At 53.7% G+C, this 19,413-nt stretch overlaps 5 protein-coding genes across 5 annotated transcripts; 2 read left to right on the forward strand and 3 right to left on the reverse strand.

The window, feature by feature from the left end:
* Positions 1-4,015: 4,015 nt before the first annotated feature.
* On the forward strand, positions 4,016-8,779 carry M406DRAFT_106386 (uncharacterized protein; the record flags this gene model as incomplete). The annotated part of the gene is made up of 2 exons (XM_040915192.1): positions 4,016-4,993; positions 5,084-8,779. 2 exons carry the CDS (start codon positions 4,016-4,018, stop codon positions 8,777-8,779), a joined length of 4,674 nt encoding a protein of 1,557 aa, XP_040779141.1.
* A 1,384-nt stretch (positions 8,780-10,163) lies between these two features.
* On the reverse strand, positions 10,164-10,749 carry M406DRAFT_39675 (uncharacterized protein; the record flags this gene model as incomplete). The annotated part of the gene is made up of 2 exons (XM_040924111.1): positions 10,164-10,613; positions 10,723-10,749. The coding sequence occupies 2 exons, from the start codon at positions 10,747-10,749 to the stop codon at positions 10,164-10,166; spliced, it is 477 nt and encodes a 158-aa protein (XP_040777891.1).
* A 1,157-nt stretch (positions 10,750-11,906) lies between these two features.
* M406DRAFT_350330 (acyl-CoA N-acyltransferase) lies at positions 11,907-12,798 on the forward strand (the record flags this gene model as incomplete). Its single annotated transcript, XM_040922541.1, has 1 exon — positions 11,907-12,798. The coding sequence occupies one exon, from the start codon at positions 11,907-11,909 to the stop codon at positions 12,702-12,704; it is 798 nt and encodes a 265-aa protein (XP_040777892.1). The 3' UTR covers positions 12,705-12,798.
* Positions 12,799-12,926: 128 nt separating this feature from the next.
* M406DRAFT_255028 (MFS general substrate transporter) lies at positions 12,927-15,048 on the reverse strand (the record flags this gene model as incomplete). The annotated part of the gene is made up of 3 exons (XM_040917006.1): positions 12,927-13,519; positions 13,654-14,612; positions 14,744-15,048. The coding sequence occupies 3 exons, from the start codon at positions 15,046-15,048 to the stop codon at positions 12,927-12,929; spliced, it is 1,857 nt and encodes a 618-aa protein (XP_040777893.1).
* A 3,277-nt stretch (positions 15,049-18,325) lies between these two features.
* M406DRAFT_355408 (uncharacterized protein) lies at positions 18,326-18,985 on the reverse strand. Its single transcript, XM_040923160.1, has 2 exons — positions 18,840-18,985; positions 18,326-18,641 (listed from the first exon to the last, which is right to left on the reverse strand). Exons 1-2 carry the CDS (start codon positions 18,912-18,914, stop codon positions 18,438-18,440), a joined length of 279 nt encoding a protein of 92 aa, XP_040777894.1. The 5' UTR covers positions 18,915-18,985; the 3' UTR covers positions 18,326-18,437.
* Between the last annotated feature and the right edge of the window lie 428 nt (positions 18,986-19,413).

Here is a 19,413-nt window from a genome sequence, read left to right on the forward strand (position 1 = left end):
CGAATTACCCTGTAAAGGCCTTTCAATCCAAGTCATCGCATCGATTGCGAGCCTTTGGGGGGGGACACTGGCCCGGCAATCAGGCGGCGGAGACAAAAAGTGGTTTGAAACTCGAAAGTTTTGAAACGTCCAAAGACCCACAGACCCTTAATCCTCCAGTGACACACGGAGCCGAGGCCAGGATACTACTATGATACAGCATATTAGTATATCTCAACTATGCACCGAGGGCACGTGAATGAAAAGGGGCGGGTCATGTGTCTCGGTATTTCTCAATCAAGGGTTCGAATATTGTTCGTTCGGGTTTGGACTTGTTGGAGGCCATCGTTGACTGCAGTTGGACCAACGTTCAAGTATGTTCGTGTCGGCTCCGACGTCCGCGAGGGGGTGTGCTGAGTCTGCCCAGGGCGGGGAAATATACTGGCGACTCAAGCATATCCATAATCTACCGCATTTAAGGTGCCTTCGATTGTCCCCCGCCATTCATGTGGGAGTCATGGAGATCGAATCCAGGAATGTGATTTCAGAATGCCGAGGGCGGAATGCTTAACCCTAGCCCTGATTGCATACTTACCCTAGATATGAGATTTCATATTGAGAATCGAATAAAATAAAACAATAAGAAAAACGATTGCGACAGTCAACTCTGACTGGACCAAAAGTGAAATCGTATAGTAGGAGATCCGTGAGCGTTGAGATGTTGGAATGTGGAAACCCCGTCTTCCTCCCGGAGCAGTCGCGGGCATTGCGATGCCGAGCGACGTCGCCTGGAGCCTTGGAACAGTGCAGCCTCCTGGCCTCACATTGTTGGCTATGCCCTACAGAGGGTGCAGAAGCTAAGACGGATCATGATGTCAGTACATATCCTACTGAAGTGCAAGGAAATGAAAAGAAGAAGGGGGAGGGGAAGAAACTATGAGCTTTAACGAACATAGAGGGAACGGGCCCTGCGGAAAGTCTGTCTTTTACCTCATTGGGAGATGAGGCCGAGGGGTGAAGGGGGTGGGGGGGCGGAGAGGAGGAGGATTCAGCTGAACCTACCGGTTCGATGACAGCAACCACTCGGCACTTAGGGACGGATATACCACGAGATCATCTGTTCATATTTGTATGTGTGTGTGAAATAGAATTTGTGGGGCATCTTCAGGCGTCAAAACGATAGCTGCACGGCCACTTTTTGATATGTAGGAGCTGAACGAGGTGCACAGATGATGTGATTTGACTTTTCATTTGAAAGAGGCCTGCTTTAAGTGAGACTCCGCGGCACGCGAAGACGAATTGGAGCTTGAAGAAAGACTGATAATATAGTGTTGGCGGCCCATGCTCACAAGAGAGCACGACGCTCATCAGTGAAAAGGGTCCGAGATTGTTCAAAAGCGAGGTTTGGACCCGGGAAACAGAGGAAAGGAAGGATTTGACGAGATGGATAGATATTGGCTGGGCTGGGCTGGCGGGGCCCTTGTCTTACAATCAAGTCTTTGTGTGACCTTTTGTCATTTAGAATCACACTTGCGCTTTGATCTCATCCTTTTACGAGACGGTCAGATTGATGAGAACGACCGAGCGCAAATGATGGCGGGAGGATATGAGGAGGAAGTGAGGAGGTCGGTTGTTGGGAGAACCAATGATGTGGATTCGGGACGACTATCTCGGCGCCTCAGAGACGACCATGTGGTGGGTTGTCCTGTCTACCTACCTGGTCCGTCCCAAGCGGCGCCGCCCCTGTTCTACTGTATATCAAATCATTCTCTGCATGTCTTAGACAAGGCAGGAGACCATGTCAAGCTAGGCCCTGGCAACGAACCATACGGCGATTTTCCCCTCCTCATCCTGCATGGCTTGCCGATCCTGGTGCTATCTTCCCTCCTGCCTATATTGTAGCTTTTGTAGGGCGTAACGCTGATACCTTCGAAGATGAACCATGAATTCACTCCAGAAGGAGATAAATCACAAGTTCAGAAAAGGACGGGCGAATGGGACCGGCAGAACAAAAGAGCAAATACCCACACACACGCACACACAAAAAGAAAATACACAAATACAAGAAACGCCTGTTGGAATCTACCCACAAAATGGAACTTATGGAAGGCCAATGGAACGCGGATAGAAGCCGGCAGGCGCAGATCATCTAGAGAAGAAGGGGGAAAAGGGGGGGAGGGGACGTCTAAGTGCTAAGGTAAATAGCTCCGCAGCCGAAGAGCGCCAACGCCGCGAGTGGATCTGATCGTTCAGAGTTTTGGGGAAAGCGTCAGGTACCAAACGCTGTCCTGTCTGTCGTGACTCGACTCGTTGGGGTGGAAATGTTTGTGGCGGCTGCAGGAGGAGGCCGAAACCTGACCCCCCTTCCCTTTCAGCATGCAACTAATCCTTTTGCGCTGAACGAACAAAATAATGAGTGAACATTTTCTAGGTAAAGATGAGCATATCTTTCTTGGTTTGTTGTAGACCCAGCACACTGCGCCATGGCCGGCTCTTTCGGGGAGGCACTGCTTGTCTGCTCCAATTCCGGGTCATCGGTCCGCTTCTAGAAACCAGGGGACCCCCTTTCTTCTACCCAAAAGACGCTTCCTTTTACGTGTGTTGTGTTGTGTTGTGCTGGTTCAAAATGATCTGCGAGTAAGCGTGAAGTACATGATCCTGCTCGGGAGTGAGCACAGCGCAACAGTCTCGGTGCAACCGCCCTTGGGCGCCTCGTTCGCTCTCCACTTGGCATAATGTGAGAGTTCTGCATAGCCCTGCTAACTGACTTGTACCATTGATTTATGGGCCAGCTGTAAAAGAGGAAGATCGAGAGAATATGTGTGTGTAAAGTGTGAGACAAGAATGAGCAGAAGAGGGCTAAGTAATATTTTCTGATCCCAGTAATAGTGAGGTCATACCGAATAAATATTGACAGCCAGTCAAGGCCTTGTCGAGGAGAGACGTACCAGTTGTTGTTGCTTTTTGTGAACTGGCGGCATCATGCGGGCGAGCCGGGTAGGTGGAAGGGGGGGGGTGGGATGCAAATCACAATCTGATCCTCCTCAGCCGTGCACAGCAGCCCTGGACCTGCATCCGACACCATGCGCTCTCTCAACGTCATGGTACCGTGCTGACATGGGCGCCCCCTCCCCATGTTTGTGCAGTAATAGTACCATGGCACAATCCATAATACGCCCCCAAGATGCTGCTGGTAGGATTGTTGGTGCCTCGGGCTGTAAACGCAGGACACCGTTTTGTTTCTTCTGTCCAGGTGTCGTCGTGGTCACAGTTGAACTAAATCCGCCGAGAGAGAGGAAAGAACGAAAGAAAGAAGAAGAAGAAAAGATGAGGAAGAAAGAAGGAGGTAGAAAGGTGCTTGCTTTTTATTTTCTTCACTTCTTTTTCTTCGTGTCTCTCCCGTCCGTGTGGCTGTTTAAGATGGAGTAGAGGGTAGATCAGGGGTGTTCCCGCCCGTCAAAGACAAACACGGCATCTCCAGGAGCTGAAAAATCCGAGAGGTGACAAAAGACTACCTTTCTTTCTTTTACAAAAGGTGCTTGACCGGCTGTTAGAGTTTGAGGAGCATGTGTCAGTGCTCCATCAAGTTACCCAAATCCTATCCAGCGCGGCCGTTGAGAGGAGAGGTCCCCGGGCCGTGCAGTAGCCTCGGGATCATCGTCACATCGTCTCACCCTGCGCTCTCTGCTCACCTCTTTACTCTGCCCACGATACTAGCAAACTAGTTCAGAGGCCAGGCAGTTCCTCTCCGCGCCTTTCTCTTCCAGCGATCCACCCCCCTGGCCTAACTTGAGTCGGGGGCATAAGCCGCACTCTTTTAGCCAATAGTCATTTTCTCTCTGTTTTAAGCGTTTTCCGCCCGCCAGTCTTCGTTCACCGAGATCCTTTCTCCTTTCCCACTTTCAATCTCCGCTGACCCTCTACACGACATGTCGAGACGTCGCCAGCCTCTGATTAAGGGTCAATTGAAGTGAGGAAGAGGGGAAAAGGGGAAAGAGGAAAACAGAGGAGAAGAGAGGAACGAGGTCGCTACACGATGGCTAGCCGTAGCGGAGGAGGGGGAGGAAGAGGAGGTAGAGGTGTAGGGTGTGATGGAGGGGCGGAAACGGGATTTGAAGAGGTGGTGTTGTTTGATGATCGGGGTGGTGGTGAGATGCACCATACCAAAGAGTGGTATTCGCATGTGGATCTCGGTAATCTCAACCGAGGACGAGTGAAAACCGAGTTGCAACCCAAACCCAGACCGGCAGCGACTGGGGAGGATTGGATCCTCGACGCAGGTCATCACAGCCTGGGTCAAGGTTCAGGCCCAAGTCCAATTCCGGGTCCAGGTCCAGGTCAGGAGAGCCTGAGCCTGCGCCTGAACCAGAGCCTGAAGAACCAGAGTCAGAGCCAAACCCACAGCAGCCCCGGCCCCGGTCAAGACCCTACTAGTCCAGGTGCCTACAACTACAGCAACAATTCCTACTACCACCGACACCAACAACAATCCCACCACCATTTCCAGCAGGAGGAATATGATACAAGACAGCAGCAGCAGCAGCAGCACAACAGGGGCCAGCAGTGGGATCCATTCCTTGATCTTCATCCTCATCAGAGTCAGAATCAGGATGGTGGACACAGCGTCCGTGTTGTCCATGTCGGTTTCGAATCTTTCCAGAACATGGACAATTTGACTGTCCAGCACCAGCAGGAGCAATACCAGCAGCAACCAGCAGCAGCACCACCACAGCAGAGGCCGTTGTACACTGGACAGAGGCTGCGACAGGCCTCACTGGCTTCTGACTGGCGATTTCCCTCTCCTGCAGCCGTATCAATGCATTCATCGCAACAGGCACAGTCGCAGTTCCCACCACAATCGCCTCATTCTCCTCAATCACCTGGTGGTGGTGGCGGGTTTTACCGCCCCTACAGCCCCTCCCCTACAGGCGCAACCAGCAACCCCAACAGTCGACAGCAGCCAGTATCACAACAACACCAACCGCGACCACCGCCACGACAAACGTCACTACCTGTACCAGCCTCAATCCAGCAGCAGCACCAGCAGCAGCAGCAGTACCAGCACCAGCACCAGCACCAACAGCAGCATAACGATCCCTGGCAGGCAACGTCTTCGGGCTCTCCTCCCTCATCTCCCTCGAAACGGCGCGGCCGGGACGCTCAACTTCGACAAAATACGGACCCGCTCGTTTATCATCGTTTTATTTCGTCGGACCCGGTCCACAACACACGGACGCTCTCGCAACAGACACATCACACACAAACACGTTCGCCAGCCCATCGACGGCCTGACTTCTCGTCCTTATCCTCGACATATCTTGGCGAATCTCAACTGCTCGTTTCTTCGCCCGCACAAGAGGACTTCCCGACTTCCTACCAACGCCAACGTCAGCAGCAGCAGCAGCAGCAGCAGCAGCAGCAGCCGCAGCAGCAGCCGCAGCAGGTGCACCGCGATCTCCATCTCGACCCCAATAACGAGGCCTTTGCTACCGTCGATCATCCCATTCGCACTAGCAGCACCAGCAGCCACAACAGCAGCCACAACAGCAGCGGCGGCAGCAACGGTCACCACCACGATCGACAATTCCTACCCATCACACCTGTGTCCCCGACCGGCACAGGCCCTCCGCGCTGGGACTCGCTGGCCCCTCGAAGCGAGCCCGGGATCTATGTACGACCAGCAACCAGCGACCTTGCGACACCAACCACGGCAGATGCGCTCCTGACGCCCACCTCCTCCCACTTCCCGCCATCCCCCCTCCGGTCGCCCAGGTCGCCTACCTTTCCGGGAGGCCCATATTCGTCGACGCACCACCCCTTCATACCCGAGGACAGCACTCTGGAGATTGACTACGAGTCTCTGCACGCGCCCCCTCGATATGAGCATGCTGGCCCTGTTACGGTGACGACGTCTGGCCCAGTCGACAGGATGCATCGGCCAGACAGCCGGCAGTCTGGCGACACTGCCTACAGCGCGCAGAGCGCTGACAATTTTAATTTCTCTCGGCCGCGCAAGTCCAGCATGCGAAGTCTAAATAGGCCAGACTTTTCCGCCACGCATCTTCGACCCGGTACCGCCCTGTCAACCGCGTCGGACTCGCTTCGATTGGAGCCCCGGACGTTGGCCGCCACCACCACTGCTCCTACCGCATACGCCTCCACCCCTAACCTTCGCCAACAGGCTGCATCATTCCAGCCCTATAGCCCCCTGCGGCCAGGGCGCCGCCGCCCATCGGCTTCCTCCAACATGTCCTCGAGCACGTTCACCTCCATCACGCCAAGCCTGCACCACCAGGCATCCGAAGACCGCCTGGGTGCTGCCGCAGGTCGTAATGTGTCTCAGAATGCGGCCACAGGCCAAATTATGGGCCCTCCCCACATGGCTCACCCGCAGGCTCCACCGCGGTATTACAATCGAGGAGGCGCCCCTGCCCCCAACCAGCAATCTCATTTATACGAGGGCGAGATGCGGTCCAGCATCCGCAGTCATCTAACTACGTCAACAGCCCAGGAAACCCTGTTCACCGAGCCTGAGCGTTCCAGTGTTATGACCAAGACAAGTTCCGTGCTCAGTTCCAGTTTCAGGAACACCAGACAGTCCTCTTTCTTCGGACCCCACAACCCCAGCCTCGAAGTGCGAGACAGCCTGAGTGTCGACGATGTGATGGGTATGTATGAGAACGGCTTCAACGACAGCGACTTCGATCTTGCTCGGAGGATGTCTGGTATAGAAATTACCGAACGCCCCGAGGTGCCCTCGCTGCGCCTGAACCCTCGTGACCTGGATGACCACCAGCAGCACGACGCTTCGAGACCTGGCTCCTCCATGTCTCACAACAGTGAAGCCGCCAGCCGCCTGCTGGAGGCCATGAGCCAGACAAGTCCCATGCCCATCCCAGGCCGGAGCTTTCCCCTCAATGGTGAGGGCACCAAGGTCCTCCGAGATACCAATGCCTTCTTTCGCAAGAGCCTCGCCTCATCACTCCCGAAAGACATGAGGCTGAGTTTCATCTCGACAAGGTCCAGACTGTTCGACGAGGAGGAGGAGGATGACGACGACGACCACAACAACAACAACAACAACAACAACAACAACAACAACAACAACAACAACATCAACGAAAAAGACAACGACGACGACAATGATGCTGCCGAGGGCGATGGGAATGCTGAGACGGACAGCGCGCGGCACAGCAGGCATGACTCTGGCAAGATGGTCGAGGCACGCAGCGAGAACAGCTCTCCTGTCGAGGTGTTGTCGGAAAAACAGGACGAGTTCATTTTGACGGCAGAAATCAAAGACCTGCCCAGCCAGGGGAGACTATCACCGCAGCCTCCCGTGACAGGAAAGGTACCATCGCAACCAGCAGCAGCCCCTCCACAGCTCATACAGGGAGCAGCGCAGCCCGAAGACCTCGACCCCGACGCAAATGACCGGTATGGGTTCCGAAAATCCAATCAGTACATCACGCGAGACCAGTACGATGAGTGGAACGGTCCATACTCTGAGTACCTCGCACGGAGGAGGAAGAAGTGGGAGTCATTCCTGAAGGAGAACGGACTGATGACGGACCGGCCCGAGCGATTTCCCCAACATTCGGCCAAGGCGAAGAGATTCGTACGGAAGGGCATACCGCCCGACTGGAGGGGCGCCGCATGGTTCTACTATGCTGGTGGTCCCAAAATCCTTGCTCACAATCGAGGTGTCTACGACGAAATGGTGAAGCGGTCCTTAAACGGGCAGTTGAAAGAGGTGTGCAGGGAAGACATCGAGAGGGATCTGTATCGGACATTCCCAGACAATGTTCGCTTCAGACGTGCCGCCACAGCACCACCGCCAGGACAAGACCCGTCCGACCCGACGCCTGGCCATAGCCGCAACAATTCGACCCAATCCGCGAACCCGCCGCCTAGGGCACCAGGCTCCGAGCCCAAGATTATCGATCAGTTGCGGCGAGTTCTCTCTGCCTTTGCCATCTTCAACCCGAATATTGGCTACTGCCAGTCCCTGAACTTCCTAGGGGGGATGCTGCTGCTCTTTGTGGAAACTGAGGAGCAGGCCTTTTGGCTGCTGAACATCATCACCCGCGTCTACCTTCCAGGGACACACGAGATGAACCTCGAGGGATCCAAGGTCGACCTGAGTGTTTTGATGGCCGAGCTTCAAGAGGTCTTGCCTAACGTATGGACCAAGATCTCGGACGATGGGTCCTCGACCGTCAAGAAAAGATCCAGGAGACATCGGCACAACCAGAAGGCCGCGCCGGGAGCAAGCGACTTGCCGCCCGTGACGCTGGCGCTGACGGCCTGGTTCATGTCATGCTTCATCGGCACGCTGCCCATCGAGACGACACTGCGAGTCTGGGATGTCTTCTTCTACGAGGGCTCAAAGACGCTATTCCGTGTGGCGCTGGCCATCTTCAAGGCGGGAGAAAACGAGATCAAGGCTATCAACGACCCTATGGAGGTGTTTGCCGTAGTGCAGTCCCTGCCGCGCAAGATGCTCGACGCCAATGGGCTTATGGACATCTGCTTCCGGCGGCGGAACGGCCTGAACCACCTGACGGCCGAGATGCTCGACGAGCAGCGCGCTGAGCGCAAAGAGAAGCTGCAGATCGAACGCAAGGAGGCTATCGCCGCAGCAGCAACCACTCCAGGGATCCAGACGGCGGCCACGATGGCGGTCAGGAGGAAGGAGTCTGATATGGTAACCATCGACTCGGCGGATGGTGTGCGTAGGAAGCACACTTTGTTTACACGTAGCCGCGGACAAAAAGACCGCGGCCTAATGGAGGTCTAGAAGCCCGAATTCTGGCGGCAGTCCCGGGATTGTCCTGATTAAAGAAAACATCAAGGACGAATTTCGATTCATGGTATAATATTAATGGCTCGCATGCTGGCATCAAATTTTTTTTTTTTCCTTTTTCTTTTTCACCCTTAATCCTCCAAGAGCTTGCCGCATCTCTGGAGGCCTATTGAATGAGCGGGAAAGGAGATGTATTAGGTCCACCTGTGGTAGTGGTCAGGTCACGATTTCATATGTTTTTCACGGTCATGGTGCGTGTTTCTGAATAAGACAAGACGTCACTCAACCCACGGGCGCATGGGTTACAAAGTTCTTCTTTTTTTCTTCTTCTTTTTGTTCACACCGGCAAGGAAACACATATTCATAGGTAGAGGGTAGCATCACCAGGACAACAACAGCAACATGTCGGCCAGGGCGAAATTTTGATGGGCGAAAAGGAGGCCAACAGGCCATAAAAGATGACTAGCATACCTGATAGAACCAATCCTATCATGAAAAAAGGGCGAAATGAAGTTGGATTGTGGAAAAGGGAGCAAAGCAAAGGTGTCTGGATACTTTGATGTAGCATGTAACAAAAAGGGAAAGCAAAATTTGATCCACTGTTACAATTCATTTTGAAGTTGGTTTGAACTTCGTGTTTGATTAGGAGGAAGATAGAGGATTGGCATGTTTTGTTTGCCGTAACCAAAGAAAGGTACATGGCTCAAGCCCAGGGGGAGGCATGAGAAGAAAATGTGTGAGTGCATGCCACATCCAAAAGAGGTAAATAATAATATCGGTCAACGAGACAGAGTGAGAGGAGCCTTGGGCGAGCATGAACACATGTGCAGACACACACGTACACGATACACCCTACTACTACATTGGTCCACGTCCTTTCTTCATCTGTTGTAACGGTAGGGCTCGTGAACTTCTACTTCATTCCCGAGTGTTTACGAGAGGCATCTTAAGCTGAGGGGAATGAACTTGCAATATGGAAAGCGGAGGAGAGAGGAGATGAAATGGGGCTCACATCTCAAGCGATTCGCGATTCGCAGAGGGGAGGCGACCAAATGACCACACACATGAGTACACTCACCCACCAAAGGGATCGTTTGTAATAAAAGAAAAAGTCATTGGGTATTCCCATCTACCTCAAAAGAGTCAAGCCAGTACTCCGACTGATGCTCAGAAAACAAAATAGTAAGAACTAACGTGGAAAATAAACACAGTGAACCTGGAATTCAAACGCCCTAAAGTCACATAGCTTATTCCTGAACGCCTAACAAGCTTCCCAGCCTTTTGCGCACCCGGTCCTCGAAGCTCGGGCATGTTGTCTTTTATGCATATGTCCTTCCATCGTCCATCCGACCGGCCAACAGCAGTCTTGTTTTAAGAATCACGCAAAGGGGTCCGGCTTGCTCGCGTACCTCTTCACATAGTCGCGGGCGTTCCGGTCGAAGGAGTCGCGGTTGTGGCGGAACTCGTCGGCGATGGCACCCTCGAGGGGGTCGTCCGGGTTGGGCTCGACCAGCAGCTGGCGGAGGGCCTGGAGCACGGAGGAGATGCGGGTGGCGGGCTTCCACTGCTCGGGCTTGAGGGCGGCGATGCAGATGCTGCCGTCGCTGTCGTTGGTGACGTTGGGGTGGTAGATGCGGGTGACGAAGCGGACGAGGGGCGCCTTGAAGGGGTAGGACTTGCCCAGCTCGACGCGGACGCCAAAGGTGCCGCCTTCGTAGGGGCTGGCGGCGGGGCCGGTCAGGGTGACGTGCCAGATGGAGACGTCGGCGTCGAGGGGAGTGACGGTGATGCCTTGGAGGGCGGAGGGGTCGGAGCACTCGGCGAGTTCCTGGAGAGAGGGAGGAAGGTGTGGTTAGCTGTGGGTGGTTTTCTTTATGCTTCTTTAATATGCGTGTGGGTGTCTGCTTGGGGGGCTGGGTGGGAGGAGAGGAAGATACCTTGCTAATGCGCTTGACGCTGGCCATGCTGGGCGTAGTGATGTCTGTCTTTGCTGCTTCACGATCTGGGTGTGCTGCTGCTATGGAGAAAGGGCGTCGACAATGTGGAGGAGGATGATAGTTATGATGATGATGACGACGGCGGAGAAGATCAGTGGCTACAGAGCTTTGGATGAGAAAATGGATGATCAGGCAGCGAGAGGTCTCGATGTGGTGCAGAGGAAAGATGGTGAGGCAGCCTCGTGGGCAGAGCAGTGACGACAGGCAGGCTTCAGTGCCCCACCTCCACAGGCAGATGAGAACCAAGCACGATCTCAGGGCATACTAACTTAGTCAATAGTGAGCTGGCTAGGTGGGGGAGGGGGGGGGGCAGCTTGTGAAGTGGGGTATTGATCATCCGCCTTGGTGGGGTTGGTTCAGAGCCATTGTCACACGGGAAGGTAAAGCTGTACGTACCGTCCCGTCCATTGAACTTGGTGATTAGTTCACATGGCAGGTACATTGCGTGCTGTACAATCAAGTCAATCCCCACGCAAAAATCTTCACTCACACATGAACCAACCCCAGACTGGTTTCTCTCTCATTCACACGCCGCTTCTGCTATTACCTTGATCCTGATTCCCACAGGAAACAACCTTCTGCCCAGTGTCAAGGCCATCTTGTCCTCTTCTGTTGCGCAAATCATCTGTGTGTCAATCACGAGAGAAAGACACGAGCGACAAGATGTTTGCCGTGTCGTGTCATGGCGCAGGTGAGACCAGATCTTGGGATTTGCTGCAGAGCATCTCAGTACACGAGACCCGAAGATCGAGTCTCTTTGTAGACTCGTTGCTCTTCCTTGACAGTCTTATCTGCGGTGCGAGGCCATCGTTATTTATCGTAGCTGCCAGGAAAAGAAGACGTTGGCCCAATCCGTCTCGCCGGGAAAGCTGTGGCTCACGTCGTCCATGTCCAAACGGCGCTACGATTAGATAGGCGCGCATATCGACCGACCGACTGACCTACCAAACACAGACTGACCACTCAGTACTGGATTAAATATCTATTCGCTGCTCTATTTACTAATATATAAAGTAGCCAGGGCCTCACCTTTATCAACTGTCCTTCCCTCGCGTTTCCATTCCTCCCAACGTTCCCTCTTCGAACTACCTTCTCATGATACGTTATCTCTCATGAAAAACACAATGTCATCCTCGGCTTCCTTTTCCCTCAAACCCATCACCGAGGATGATATCCCAGCCCTGACTAAGATGGAAAGCCTCACCTTTGAGAGCGACAGACACACCCTCCTTAAGGCTGCCCACCCCACTCGACCCTACGATCATGCCGCTGGCGTGCCAGACATGATCAAATACAGGCTCAGCCTACCGGCAAACAAGGTCGAACTTATCAAGGCTGTCGATGATGAGACAGGAGAAATCTTGGGCCACGTCTGCTGGGGCTTACGCCTGAGCGTACCGCAGCCACAGCCACAGCCTCCAGAGCCCAGCAGCACTGAACAGGCAGAGCAAGGCAAGGCAAAGAACTCCAGCAAGCTGCCCGCGCGCGTTGTGCCTCAAGACTATGAGAAGACCAATGCCCCGGATCTGGACTCGATCGCCCAGCTGGAGGAGCTCACCTCGTCACACTTTGCCGACTTTATGAAACGCGTCATGCCAGACGGCACCCGCTGCATGTATGTGGTGGGTCTCTCGGTTCATCCTGCCCATCAGCTCCGGGGCGTCGGCACGGCCTTGATGAGGCGAGGCACAGATCGAGCTGATGCTGAGGGTGTGTTCTGCTGGGTACATTCGAGCGAGGCGGCGGCTGGCATGTACCGCAAGTGTGGTTTCGAGGTCGACGACACCCTCGAGATCGACCTGGACCACTGGGCTGCACCGCTGGACATCAAGCCGCCTGCTGGTGATGAGAAATGGGGCACCTATACCTTCAAGTACATGATCAGGCAGCCTCGGGCTGTCAAGGACGCGCTGAGCAGCTGATCATTCTCTTCATGTATGAATCTTGTGTCTCGCAGCACACACTGTTGTAATATATATATGTGTGTGTCTAGAACAAAGGAAAAATTACACTCCGGCAAGATATACCACCAGATATAATGTACAGACCTGGGCCCACGCCCCTTCTACTGTGAGGATACTGGCCCTCTTACACCTCACGCGTCGACCGTTCCTCGCTCTAAACACAAAGAAAAGCGAGCAGCATCAGACAGGCTCGGCAGTTTGGCCCTCCTTCTGCCACTCCTGGGCCGGCGTGCTGGACCAGTCACCACCACCGCGCGCCCTCGTCTCCTTGACCGGCTTCTTCCCCCTAAGCAGGGTCAACAGGTATGGACCCATCACCACCTCATGGTGGCCGTCCTTCTTGACCCACACGTTACCCAAGAACCAGGTCGACAGCACGCTCAACCACAGGAACGGCAGGATGGCGTAGTACGCATACGCGATGGCGCTCTGCACGTACTCGTCGTTGGGGCCCAGCTTGTTGTTCCACACGGTGTTCATAATCGTCACACCCAAGGCGCCGCCAAAGGGCATCGCAAACGCGAACACGCAGGTGATCTGGGCTGTATTGGCGGGCAGCTGGGCCAGGCCGTGCGTCGTGCTCGGGCTCATGCTGGCGCCCACGCCGAAGCCCGCCAGCGCCATCATGCCGTACACCAGGTTGACGTTGTTCTTTAAAATGGCCTGAGAGAGCATCGTCACGCCGACGGCCGAGGTGACAGCGCCGAGCTTGATCGGGTAGAGGGTCTGCCGCGGGAACCGGTTGAGCATGAAGACGGCAACGTAGGCGCCGACTAGACGTCACCAAGAGAGAGGACGTCAGCATCTTGTATGTTTGTCTTTTCAAAGTTGGGTTCAAAACATGAAGGAAGAGAAAGAAAAGAAAGAAAGAAAGAAAAAAAAAGAAAAAACCACCATGCAAACTCACCTCCAAGTCCTGGCAAAAAGTACAACAGCGCTTGCCCGGCGTTGCTTGCGCTCTGGCCCCGGACATACTGGAAGTAGTAATCCATAAAGTACATGACGGCATACAGGCACATGCCATAGCTGAAGTTGACATAGAACAGGATGGCGATGTCCTTGTTCTCAAACAGCTTCCACGGCATCATGGGCCGCTGCCTGGTGAAGACGCGCGACATGGCCCGCCCGGGCGCCATGCTGTACTCAAAGGCAAACCACAGCGCCGTCAGCACCACGCCGACGACCAGCGGGGCCAGCACCTGGGCCGAGTCCCACCTGTACGTGCCCGACTGGCCGTTGCCCGCCCACGTCAGGGCGAGGATGACGAGGCCCAGGCCGAAGAGGAACAGCAGCTGGCCGACAAAGTCGATGGTGCCGATGCGCACGAGCAGGCGGGCGCGGCGGGCGCCCCGGGCCGTGGACCCCCCTTCGTAGGAGGCGGCGGCGGCGGCGGCGGCCAGCTCGGGCAGCGGCTGTGGGCCCAGCAGCTCCTTGCGCAGGATGAGCAGGACGGAGACGACGGCGAGCGCGGCGACGGGCAGGTTGATGGCGAAGCACCAGCGCCAGGTGTCCTCGGTCAGGTAGCCGCCGATGACGGGCCCCACGGTGTAGCCGACGGCCGAGATGACGGCGAAGAGGGTCCAGTTGAGCGCGTAGTCGGCCAGGCTGACCTTGTCGGCGAGGATGGTGCGCACGCAGATGTTGACGCCGGCCGCGCCCACGCCCTGCACGGCGCGCCCGACCAGGAGCGCCGGGAAGGCGTGGGTCGGTGCCCCTGTGCAGATGGCCGACCCGATCATCATGAGGATCACCGTCACCTGGATCGTGGTGTGGCGCCCAAAGATGTCGGCTGCTTGGGCCCAGAAGGGGAGGAAGGCCGCGGCCGTGAGGTTGAAGGCGGAGATGATCCAGTTTTGCTGGGAGACGCTGTCTGTGGTTGTGGTGGTGCAGAGCGGCCTGTTTAGTCAAAGTCTGGCTTGGATGGTGGGGGCATTTCTCTCTCTCTCTCTCTCTCTCTCTCTCTGTCTCTTTGTATGTTTTTTACTTGTGAACAAGACGTACTGAATTCCTGAGCAATGGTAGGCAACGCAGCTGCCACAATGGTCGTGTCAAGGGCCTGGAGCATGAATGGCAGTGCGAGGCCAAAGACGACCTTGAACCGGTAATTACGTCTTCTTCGCTTCTCGGCCTTCTCCTCGAGCGTGAGTTTCTGGACATTGGGCTCACCACGGTCGGCCGGCCCAAGCTGGATCTGCTCTCCTATGGGAGGGGCGAGCCCATATTCCTGGCCTTGGGCCTCGCCAGCCTGCCTGGCTTGTCGCTCCTGATACTTTCTTCTCGCATGTTTGTAGCCGGCGTACATTGTTGAGAAATGTTGCTACTGCTCTCGGTGTTTCCTGTAGCTTGGGCTAAGATCGATAATAATAAAAAAGGGTCCCAGTGGTTGCCGATGAAAATATCAAGTTGCAGGAGAGAAGGAGGGAACGATAAAACAGAAGATATGATAAAGGAAGCCTTGTAATGACAAAGTCAGATGCTTTCTTCAGCTCGAGCAGTGGAAGAAGCTCAATGGGAAACTCAATTGCCGTTTGCGGTAATTTTGTAGTATAGCTCAATATCACTGTCTGTTCGACAAAGCCGGTAGATTATCCCTTCCCTTGGGTTCTCTCCCCTCACACTAAGACGCGCCAGGGCCGATATATATATTGTTTTCGCTTGTCCATTTCATGGTGGAGGGCCGTCTCTCCCTCGAGGCCGCCTCGCGGGATGAGGCCCATTCAAGCGCCCCAATCTCACGCCGGAATCGCCAGGAGACAAAACGAATGGGGGGCGCAGCCCTGTGAGCTACGTGTTGCTCATATCCTCTCACATTGCAGAGCCTCCCCCAGCCCGCTTGTGAGGGTACTCGTGGTATAGAGCCCGACTGGGCATAGTGCTTATGGATTGGGAGTCAGCAAGATAGCGGGTCTTCTTCCTAATTACAGCGTGTACAGCATTCTAGCAGGACGCTGGCCCCGAGAGTGGAGTCATCGATTCAAGTTTGCAGTATGTGGTAATATGTACAATCGACGCTGAACCGTCGCAGGTGACGGGTCTCGCTTGTTTCCAATTCCTGACCTCTTTGTCGCAAGTTCATATGCGATAACAAAATCACAATAGTCTGTTACACCGTGATGTCACTCCATCTGGTCCCTGGGAGATCCTTTCTTCTAAGCGGAGACATTCACGAGTACGATGGACACCACCTCGATGGACAACGCCTGGCTGTACACCCGTCAAGCATGGCCCTCCTTTCTGAACAAGCCAAACAAAAAGAAAGACACCGCCCACCGCATAGATATGTCGTTGGCTATCCGCCGAAAGTGATCGGTTGGAAGATAAGCATGTGTTTGTACGCGAATCATGGCTCGATCGCGACAAAGCCAATGCATTAGCTGCTTTCAATGTTGCTTACGGAGATGGTTGATTGGTGATTATCCGGCGTGCGCCAGCATTTGCTAGGCAGCGCTGGGTGATTTTAATTTCTTCTCGTTCTTCTTTTCTTGCTTTGCAAGCCTTGCTGTTGACAGGCGCGATGTACGAAGTTAGCTGGTTCCTTGATTATTCCTTGGGTTGTGGGTTGGGTGGGGGGCCGGGAACGTCGCCATTCCCTTTTAGGCCTTATACCGCGAGAGGGAAACATGTGGACCATGCGCTCAATTGAGCTTTTGCACAGCCTTCGATTGGCATCGTTAATACCCTCTTACGAACCCTGTACTATGGGCCCATATAATGCCCTCGTTCGTAGACCCTCGCAAGTAGCCTAGTCAGTGCCGCCGTAATTGTTTCTCCTCATCAAGCTTCGTTCACAGGCACAGTACTAACTGTTATCCTTGCGCCCTCAGTGACGTTACGCCCTCACCAATACTGCACACATTCACTATTTGCTCCATTCAGATGTGACACATTTTCCTCCAACAATGGCCGCACGGCCGCGCTTTGAGGTCTTTCTCTGGGCCCTTCTTATCCATGATTTTCTCAAGTGAGCGAGGTAGAATCAGGCAGCCTCTCCGAGGCCCCTGGATGCATCATCATACTGACCATAACTGATGTCAGGCAATACGGTGGGGTGTTGGTCAAATGATGTTTGCATCGAGATATGTATATTGTATAGTGATGTGCCTTGTGATTGCATTACTCTATAAATATTATTATGATTTAGTGGTGTAGCAACATGATCATACCAAGACCTCATTCACAAGTATGCAACTGCTCTCCAAGTTTGAACATCTCCCTACACCCTTTGACAAACACATTTTCCCCATAGATGCTTTTTTTCTCTTGAATGTGCCCTTAGTGTCATGCAGTTCCTGTCCCACACCCACATGGAAACTCGCACGTAAAATTTACAAATAATCCTTCACTTTGCGTATACACACTATCGGAAGAAAATAATATCATCTTAAGAGGACAATACATCCATGACATAGCACTACCAAAACTTCACTCCCAAGTACAACAACAAACGTGCAGACTACAGCTGTTGGCCTAGTTATGAAATAGAAAAAGAACAATGATTTTAAAAGTCTCCCAGTGCTTTTCGACAAAAAAACATCTTCGTCTTCAACAGCGACAGCAGCCCCCTGTGAGCGGGTCCGTCGTGTCCGCCATCGCACACGGCCTTCAAGGTCTCGCAGAATATCGACAAGGCGACCTAACCCCTCTGTTGCGTTCACAATATGTGCTCCAATTTCTACGGAATATCTAACATCGAGATATCATTTCATTCAATGAGAACGGGCACATAATTTGGTGCAACATCCCCTCAGGCGCTTCGAGATTAGCGCTGAAACGCATAACTCAAAGCCAGCCTCCGACAGAATTGTGAAAGTAATGAATGTCGCCCCCGCGGGCTATAGCAAGCCGGTCATTGCTAGCGGTGTCGCATATCTAACATGGCACAAATATTCAGTACTGTGATTAGCATCATGCAGTCCGTCAATGGTAATCATCTTTGAGGAGGCCAAAAACTCACGATGTGCACACCTGTGGTGTCTATGGACCCTCCCACCAATGCATCGCTTTCCAGCTCGTGAATGGGATGTGCAGCGATCTAAGTGAGTAAGCTCAGTTCCGTCAGATTAATCAAATATATGGGGTCCTTTTTGATGTAAAGAGAGAAACAAACGGTGGTCGCAGTAGTGCGAGCTGGTCTCTTCTAATTCGGCGAAACAGCCACGTCGATGGCAGTAAAGATGCGCAGGCATATCCGCTGGACAGAAGTTCTGGGCCTTCCTGAAGGCGGACCCTATCTTTGAGAAGTAAGGGGCTGGGCTTGGATGAGTACTTAGTATGGAGATGAGAGATGATTGTTGAGTCAAGGGTCTCAGGATCGCGATACTTCATAACATGGCTGGCGACAGGAAGCGAGACGGCTTTTATAAAGAGGCTCCTTCGAGATTCGATGGGATTCTAGCGGTTACAGCAAGCGCCCTCTAAGGAGGTTCACCAGGCTTTGGGGGTGTAAGAGGTTCATCTGCATAAGCAGTGATTGCGAATGCGTGCTAGATGCAACACTGCCGAAGATGACAACATGACGCTACACCCTTCACGTTACCAAGACTTGCCTGTCGCGTCTACGACGTTCGCGAATACTGCAGTAAAAGGATAATTGACGCCCCACGAAGGCCTCACGAGACCCTCTTCTCACGAGGCACTTCGTCATTTAGAAGCCTGCCTTATTCAAGTGGCTGACATACATCTACTATTCCCTCACTCCCTCTTACTCTCCCCTCCCTCTCGCACCATGCCCTCGCACCCGACCGCCTTCCCGGCCAGCTCCTCCGCCTTCCCAAGACCCTTGCCAGCTGAGTCTCTTGCCTCGCCTGCCGCCTTCATGTCGGACACCGCATGTGCTTTGGCCTGCTCCCCCGAGGCCGTCCAAGCCTGGGAGCCTGTCACGCTGCCGACGGCGGCCTGTAGTGGTGGTGGTAGTGGTCCCATTTGTCAGCTGGCCTGCATAAAAATTTGAATGATTGGTAGGCTGCGCCTGCAAGAAGGAGGAGCCGGCCTGCTGGAAGGTAGATTGGCGGTTGATGAGGCGTGGTGGGTAAGTGAATAATGCAACTTGGGGTGGGCATGTGTTCTGAAAAGTTAAGAGATTCTAGAACTCACCTGTGCGACTCCCTTGACATACTCGGCGTGGCCACCGATGAGGCTGGGCTGGTTGGTCTGGTCGTTGCTCGACATTTTTGGTTTGCTAGTTACAGTGAATACTGGAAAGGTAGGAGAGCAGCGGCGTGTGACTCGATTTGTGCCGAGGTTCTTGTAAGATATACAGTAATCTGGAGCTTTACGTATGTTTCGATATTTTCCTAAGAATACATGGGAGATGAACCTTTCGTTGGCAAGCAGGCCATAGTTAACAGTGAACAGTATCGGAAAGAGGATGGATGACGTATAAGAACCCTTTGACGTCATCTCCTTCCCTTTCATCGTGACCACGAGAGCCGTCAATGATCATGCAGGCCTCGTCGATCTCCCGAGCGCTCGATGTGTTCAACCCAAAAGCTTCTCAACGCCTCACTTCCCTTTTTGGTTGCCAGAGGGACGAGGTAGGTGAAAGTATTTCCTGGAGCCAGGCATTTTAGCTTGAAAACGGGGGCTGGTCTGAAACCCGCGATGATGCCTCGGCCACTTAGTGCAGACATAATATAGTCACCAAGGTGCGCGCCACATATAATGATGC

This window comes from Cryphonectria parasitica (assembly GCF_011745365.1).
Source record: "Cryphonectria parasitica EP155 unplaced genomic scaffold M406scaffold_3, whole genome shotgun sequence".
NCBI lineage: Eukaryota > Fungi > Ascomycota > Sordariomycetes > Diaporthales > Cryphonectriaceae > Cryphonectria > Cryphonectria parasitica.